The sequence below is a fragment of the Desmodus rotundus genome, chromosome 8 (assembly GCF_022682495.2).
Source record: "Desmodus rotundus isolate HL8 chromosome 8, HLdesRot8A.1, whole genome shotgun sequence".
In the NCBI taxonomy this organism is placed as follows: Eukaryota; Metazoa; Chordata; class Mammalia; order Chiroptera; family Phyllostomidae; genus Desmodus; species Desmodus rotundus.
The window spans coordinates 5319036-5326865 of NC_071394.1; the positions used below are offsets into that span (position 1 = coordinate 5319036).

The window sequence follows — 7830 nt, forward strand, 5'->3', positions numbered from 1 at the left end:
CTGACAGCCAGCTCTGCCACAGACGCGCTGTGTGGCCTCGGTTTCTGCACCTGCGGCCAGCTGACCTTGCTGACATTCGAGTGCTCGCTGACAGGACAGGGCAGTGGGCGTGCACACGGGCGCTGATTCTGCGGGGTCCATGTGAGCGCTCCCATTTTGCAGATGGGGCCGCAGGGCTCAGAGAGGGACACTCCCAAAGTCACAGAGCTGTTAAGCAAGTGACAGAGTTGGGAGTCAGACCCAGGTCTGGGTTGAAGCAGCTGTGGTTGCGGCGAGTCCTCACCCCATCGGGGCCTCACTGTTCTGTATCTGTGAGATGATGTAAGGATGACGGGGAGCCCAGCGGCTGGACCGCTGTGAGGCTGGGTGGGACGCAAAGACACTCGGCCAGGCCGGGCGCAGAGGACGCACGGCTGCCGGCGTGCGGCTGCCTCTAGCGTTCTTCCAACCCTAATGGCTCTCTCTTCTCTCCCCAGTGCCCTCTGCCAGCATGACCCGTCTGATGCGGTCCCGCACGGCCTCGGGCTCCAGCACCACATCCCTGGAGGGCAGCCGCAGCCGCTCCCACACCAGCGAGGGCACCCGCAGCCGCTCCCACACCAGCGAGGGCACCCGCAGCCGCTCCCACACCAGTGAGGGTGCCCGCCTGGACATCACCCCCAACTCTGGTTCCACTGGGAACAGTGCTGGGCCCAAGTCCATGGAGGTGTCCTGCTAGGTGGCCCGCATGGACGGCCGCCCCCCAGACTGTGGGATCACCATAGCTGCCCCCTCCTGCAGCCCCTTCCTGTCCCCTGCCTGCCACACTGCACGTAACTCGGTATTAATCCAAAGCTTATTGTGTAAGAGTGAGCTCTGGCAATGCCAATATTAGATGGGATTTGTCAAGGGCCGGGCGGGGGTGGATCGAAGGAAAAGAAGCGCCTCAGTGGCCTGCTGGCCACTGTCTCACCCTCCCTCAGAGATGCCAAATTGCCAAAAACAAGAAACCCAGCAGGGACCACGTCAGGATTCCAAGCCTAGGCTGACCTGGGCATCCTGCTTCTAAGGGGCATTTTGTCAGAAGCCCAGCCCACCTACTTCCGGTTTCCTCTCCAGCTAAGCACACACCAACCCAGTTTCTGGAAACAAAACCCCCTTCTGGTTTGCGGGGGAAGAGAGCAGTGAATTGTGGGTTACTCATTTAGACAAAACAGGAAGTAGGAAAAAGAGGTGGGATTTATGTAGAGGCTAGAACAGTTTGGAAAAGCAAGTCTATGTAGTTAAGTTGAAATAGATTTTTAAAGTTTGTGCGTATATATACTTAATGCTGAAGCATACAAGTCTGCTTTTCTGACGTTCTTTTAATGAACACGAAAGCAGGCAACAGAATCTCCTGCCTTTACAAAAAAAACCCCAAACAAAAACGGTCTCAGCAAACATTTGGTGTCCTGGATTTAAGGCATAGGCTCTGCGCTCTGCCTTCTGCTCCTCAGCCCCCACTTCCCACCCCAAATACATGAGTGAGCGGTTATTTCATTCATGGGAAGACCCTTTAAGTATGTGGTTGCTTTCCTTGAGATGGAGGGGACATTTGAACAGCTGCACCTGGCTGCCAGGAGTCTCCACGCAGTGCGGACTGGGATGGGGGGTGGGGTGGGGCTTGGGTACTAGATGTAAGTAAGAGATTCCTTGTGGTTGTGATGAAATCCAGTGTAGTAGTGATTTCCATTGATCCCATCCTGGTTTCCAGGAATCTTCTGTGATTGAGTTAAATCTTTGACAACTGGGGTTGAATCTGAGCTGGACGGCCCGACGTTTCTGGCCTGGTAACATTCCTGGATCTTTCGATGGCCTGTTTGCTTTTGGCCCAGGTGGGGACTTGGGTGGGGACTCGGGTGGGGAGTGGTGGCTGAAGACACAAGGGTTCTGGAATGTTCATTCCACAGGATTTCCTCCCCTCTCCTGCCTTCTGCTCTTCCCCACCCCTCTAACCCCCTTTCTCTGAATGGGGTGGCACCACTGACATTTTGGGGCAACGTCAGCATCGCTGTCAAGTTCCTATCCTACTGCCTTTTGACCTTCATTTTGGCTAACATGGATCTTATAGGAAGTTTGATCAGGGTGAATGGGACATTGCGAATCGGCCGCTGGGACCTTGTGGTTTCCGGAACCCTAGAGTTGGTAGAAGGAGGTTGCCAGACCTTGTGGGTAGCTTGAGGAATAATGAATGATTTGGTTCACCTGCCACTTACTACCTGGGAGGTCTTATGCAGGAGCGTCAGGGGTCAGGGCAGGAGTGGCTGAATCCAGACAGAAAACCGCTGTGTACAAGTCTTTCCAGAGGAGTTTCTTAATGAGATATTTGTATTTATTTCCAGACCAATAAATTTGTAACTTTGCAGTGGCTTGTGTTTTTTCCCTCTACCCGAGAGAGCCCGCACGTGGCCTTGTGGCTTAGGGGCGGGTCTCTCCCTCCCTGGGGCCTCCTGCCATGTGCCCGTCACCTTCAGTTCAGAGCATCGCTGTCCAATACAGATGCAATGTGAGCTCCAAATTTTCTGGTAGCCACATCAAGAAGGAAAGAAACAGGTGCATTTAATTTGAATAATGCATTTCATTTAACCCAGTGTACCCAAAATAGTACCGTTTCAGCGTAAAATCAATGTAACAGTTATTCAGCTATTTCACATTATTTTCCTTTTTTTCCCCCCACATTCTTTTCTTTATACCACAAAAACCAGTGTGCATTTCACACCATAGCGTCTCTCCAGTCAGACCAGCCCCGTTCCAGCACTGGATGGCTCCGGCAGCTCAGTGATAAGGGATAAAGCTTTTCAACCTACAATTGGAGGGAAATATCTTCTTTTATGTTTTATTTTTATTTTAGAAATGCATGGGGGATGATCACTCCTTTTCTCACATCTAATAGCAACCATTGCAATGCTTGTTTCTCCTGAAAAAATAAATACAACAGGTTTTAGTATAACCTTCCATTTTTATTTAAACTTTTAAGATTAGTGTAAATTTTGTAAAATAGTTATAAAAAGAGTACAGTGAGCTCCCATATACCCCTCACCCAGTTCTCATTATTATTAATGTCTTACATTATCATGGTACGTTGGTCGCCACTGAGAAATCAACATCGATGCATTATTATTAACCAAGCTCCGCGCTTTACTGGGATTTCACTCATTTTTCCCTGTTGCCCCTTTTCTGTCCCAGGATCCCCCCAGGACACCACAGGACATTTAGTCGTTCTCAGCATGCTCTGGCTTGTCACAGTCTCTCACGCGCCTGGTCGGTTGTGACCTCGGAAGTTTTGAGAAGCCCAGGCCAGACATTCTGCAGAATGTCCCTCCACGGAGGGTTGTGCGAGGCCCTTCTCCTGGTTCAGTCAGGGTTGCGAGTCTCTGGAACGAAGACCACGGTGGGGGGAAGTGCCTTCTCATGCTGGGTCAACATGGATCATCGCCAATGAGCGGGCCCTCGATCCCCAGGCTCCGGTCAGGCCTCTCCACTGCCCTTACCTTTCCTACCCTCCTTTCGAAGCAAGGCACCTAGCCCAGCCCCCACTAAGACACGCCCCATTTTAAACAGCTGTCATGCTGCTGTTTATAATGGATTCTCTTCATGTACCTTGGAGACTGGCTTAGAGTGCGTAATGCGCTGTAAACACAAATCATCACGGGGAGTGGATGGGCTGTAATCCACGGCTCTGTTGTTTAGGACCTAGCTTTGGAACATGGGGAAGGAGTTGAGTGGGTACAGGTGGTGGGCGAGACAGCATTCCCAGCTGAGGGGCCAGCGGGGATCCGGGCACGGAGGGTAGAAGGTGTGTGTGTTTTATGAGAAACCTGCAGCACAGACCCGGGCATGTGGCTGCGTGCCGGGCGTGCCAGGAAGTGGGGCAGGAAGAGGTTTGGATGCATACAAAACAATACCTAAGATTACAAAAGAAACCACTCACCGTGGAGTACGGTTGTCCAAATGTTGCAATCGTGCGGCATAGCAACATGTACTTTATAACAAGTTAAATAAGAGGGTGGAAGCAGGGCTCTGATTCATTTCCAAGCATCGGTCAACACAATGCCTTGGATATTTACCACAATTGTACTAAGAAAAACATAATGTGATTTCAACTAGATGATATTAGGGTTTGTGCCTATGTTTAGAGAGAGAAAAATGCTGAATTGCAATTAGAAGCTAGTAAAAACAAAGATGCATTTTCTGCCCCCCAAGGACATGGCCCCTGAAATCTACGGGTGGATTCTTGGTCCGAGGACCAGGTTAAGAAGCCCTGCTCTGGGAGCGGGAGGAGGAGGGCGTAAGCTCATCCGTATTCAGCATTCACAGTAAGTGCCTTTTCTGCGGCAGCTCCTGGGCGGCAGTCAGAATAAAGAAGGGGCAGGTGATGGCAAAGCCAGCAGGCAATCAGCAGGGCAGTGAGCGCACACATCAGCTTTGAGGAGGGGGTGGCGCCAGGGAGTGAACTGCCGCAGGGCTTTGTAGGTACTGGGTGATATTTACACCCCGGCGCTCTGCCTGGAGGCTGTTATGCCAGCTGGGGAAATCTTCCCCTAGCTGCTTGTTTTGGTTCCGAGGCCCTGGCACGTGGGTCCCCGCTGCAGCTGCGAGACCAGGTGTGCACGCAGATCAACCACCTGCAGGTGTGCAGGGCCAGCCCAGGTCTCCATCCGCTCCTTCCTCACGGCGCCTTCTCAGACACAGCCTGAGTGTGAGCCGTCCTGTGGGTTCTAGACGCAGCCTACATCCATCTCCTTACAGATTTGTCTTGGGCTTCCCGGGCTGCATGGAAACCCTTCAGCTGGGGCCCATGTGGAACACAAGGGCGGAAAGTGACCCTGACCTTACGAGGTGGCAGATGAGCTCAGGGAGGGGTCCTTGTGGGCAGATGTGTCTCCTTCCTCCTAAGACCAGATTGCTCTGCAACTCCAAAGCACAAAATGGGGGTCCTAAGCCTGGGCCTACATGGCCTTTTGGTCCTTGGACCCAGAACCAATCCGGTATTTGTATCCCAAAGGAGGAAGAATCTAAGTAGCCTAGCCAGACTCAGGTGTCTCCACTCACTGTCCAATCAACTATGCTGGGTTCACGCCACTCCCGCCCCTCCCCCACATGCAGGCAGCGCGGGCTCCCTGTCATTGATGTAGTTGCTGCAGGTGAATTGCTGTCCTTTGAATAATTAAATCCATGGGCAGCAAGCTGCCTGCTGTAGGACTGGCCCTTCCTCACCCCTGCTCTGAGAAGTGTTTCTGGAAGGGCCGTCCCTCAGGAAGCACCCTCCCTCCCAGGAAGCGCTGACCCTGCGACCATGGCGCCCTGCGGAGGTGGCCTCAGTCGGAAGTGCGGCATCTATAACGTGTGTCACCTTGCATTTCCTCTTCCCGCTCACTAGCATTTCTTTCGTATCTCCAGGGGCTGCACGAGTGTCCGGCACAGAACAAGAGGTTGTTGCTAAAGAAATAAGCACTTCCTCTAGTAACAGCAATATTCAGCTCATCTTTTAGTTTCTTCTCCCCGCTTCTTTTTATCTGTGACACTGTTATCGTTGCTTCATAGATAAGAAATCCAAGGCTCGAGAAATGAAACGGCTTGTGCAGCTGTGTCTAAACTAGACTACGTCTCTCCTGCCTTTAAAACAGTTTACTGAGCACACGGCTCAGGCAAGCAGCCGCTGATGTCCTGGGGCAGGAGAACATCAGTCAGTCCCTGGGACTGACATCCAGGATGCCCTTCAGGCTTTTATCGGCTGTGGGGGTGTTTCTCCCTCCACTAATGGTCCCATCCAGGTGTGGGTGACTTACTCTATTTTCTCTCTCATCCTCAATCCTTTCATTTCCTCTGCTGGCAAGCCAACATTTTCTCATGGCTGTGGACAAGCCTGCTTCTAGGAGCTCCCCTCCCTTTTTGTGGGAGGGACTGAGAAATCCTCTTCATTAACACCATGTGAAAAATAAGAGTTGTCCATTTTAGCATGGAGGTCTGGAAACGCTTTTTACGGGATATAATCCAGGACACTGTCCATGGGCCAGGTGCCTACTTTTTCATTTCCTTACGAGTCACTTTCACTCAGCCCTACATTTGGAAAGGACCCAGGTCCAGCCAGAACTTGGACCCTTTGCATATGCCCTTTTTGTGTTTCGCCCTCATCAGTGAGAGGGGAGGGGAGAACGCTGGAATCTCTGCTACATGCTTTCCCACCTTCAGAGTAAAATGTTCCGGCCACTTCCTTCTGTTAAAGAACAAAGTTAACCCGGGTAACTATGGAGTTCTAGTTAACTGGCTTTATTAAGTGGTTCATGAATCAGGTAGGATCCCATCCAGCATGGGGAAGGGTGCTCAAGGGATGGTACAAATGGAATGTTTTTATAGGCAGAAATAGGTGGGGACAAGAAGGCTTTTAAAAAGTGGATCATTTCAGACCAGGTCACTTCCCTTAGGGGAAGGCAGAGGTCTCACCACGCCAATTGCCTCACTAGTGTAGACCGGGACATTCCAGATGCATTAATTTAAAATTCCACGCCTGGCACGATCTCGCTCCAGGGAGCGCACCTGTGCCTTTCTTCCCTCTCAGGTGTGCGTCTCCTAAACTCGAAGAGTCCCCACAAGAGCTGCAGCCAGGGGAGCAACGGGCCGTGGCAGCTCATCCAGGCTAATGCCCTGCACCTGCTCCCAACGCCCCCTTTCTCTGACTGCCCAGGCAGCCAAAGCAGCCCGGCCTCAGCTCTCTCCTGTTGCATCTTCAATCCTAAGCCCTTCCTTGTTTTGCTGCTTCCAGCTTTAATAAATGTACTCTCCAAATAAAAAAAAAGATTGAAATAAAGTTTTACTCCCGGGAGAGGCTGACACTGCAATTAGTTTAGGTAGGAAGGCTTGACTGGGCTCAGCACAAGCGACTCCGTTTCTTTTTAACACCTCAAATCTCATTTTGCCAAAACTTCAACTACGTGATATCGCCGGAAATCTCCCCCGAGTCTGCACATTATTTGGAGGCATCCACAGGACTGCACTCTCTAAATTCCAATTTTGGGAAAAAGTATGCATCAGGATAGAGGTGTTCTTGGAAACAATGTGTGTGGCAATTATTTTTATTGTAATTCAGTCTCTCCTTGATGTTTATTATAATAGCACAGTGTGTTTTGAGGAGTAGTGGATGAGGGGGATTTGGCTGGAAAGTATCAAATATGTCATTCGTGTCATTTACTCCAGCCATCTGCACATCTGGTCACAGAGCTGAACACGCGCTGGGTGGCACGCTGATTTGGGAGACGCAGTAAAATAGGACACCCTTCCTGCCTAGAAGAAGTTGACCGTTTCATCAAATGAAAACATAAAAATCAAAAAGTTAAGGGGTCAGGCAGTATATGATTAAAGTAAAAAAGCATTCGACCGAATATCGGTGACTTTTGCTTCACGTTTGCTGTTTGGAACTAAGAACGAAATAAGTGAACTATGCTGACATACATCGACTCCCATTCCCGCCTGCCTCGCTGATTGTCCCGTTCTCGAGGAAACGGAGACTCGGCTGATCCCAGAGGTGCTCGCCAGGTGCTCACCAAGCGCCGGTCTGAAACTCTGCATGCAGCAGGCCTTCGATTGCCGTCCATCATCATCACCACCACGAGCAAGCGCTATCATTTCCTACGTTCCCCAGCGGAGGAAACTGCGGCTTAGGTGAGTGACACGAGGAACTCCAGGAAGATCAAGCACATAAGAGCTGTCTGACTCCCAATGTCAGAACTGTTTCGTTGTATCATGCAGCCTCCCTTGCGCTTCTTCTTAGCCCCCTTGGTTCCTAAGGCAACTGGCAGCCGCTACTTTATCCAC

General features: G+C 51.0%; 1 protein-coding gene across 1 annotated transcript in view; it reads left to right on the plus strand.

Annotated features, from left to right (window-relative positions):
* The window catches only part of NDRG1 (N-myc downstream regulated 1), a 40924-nt gene extending 38541 nt beyond the window's left edge, over positions 1–2383 (plus strand). The window contains exon 16 of the mRNA XM_024572116.4: positions 477–2383. Coding sequence (XP_024427884.2) covers positions 477–718 — 242 coding nt within the window. The 3' untranslated portion in view covers positions 719–2383. The remainder of the gene's footprint in view (positions 1–476) is intronic.
* The last annotated feature ends 5447 nt before the right edge of the window (positions 2384–7830 follow it).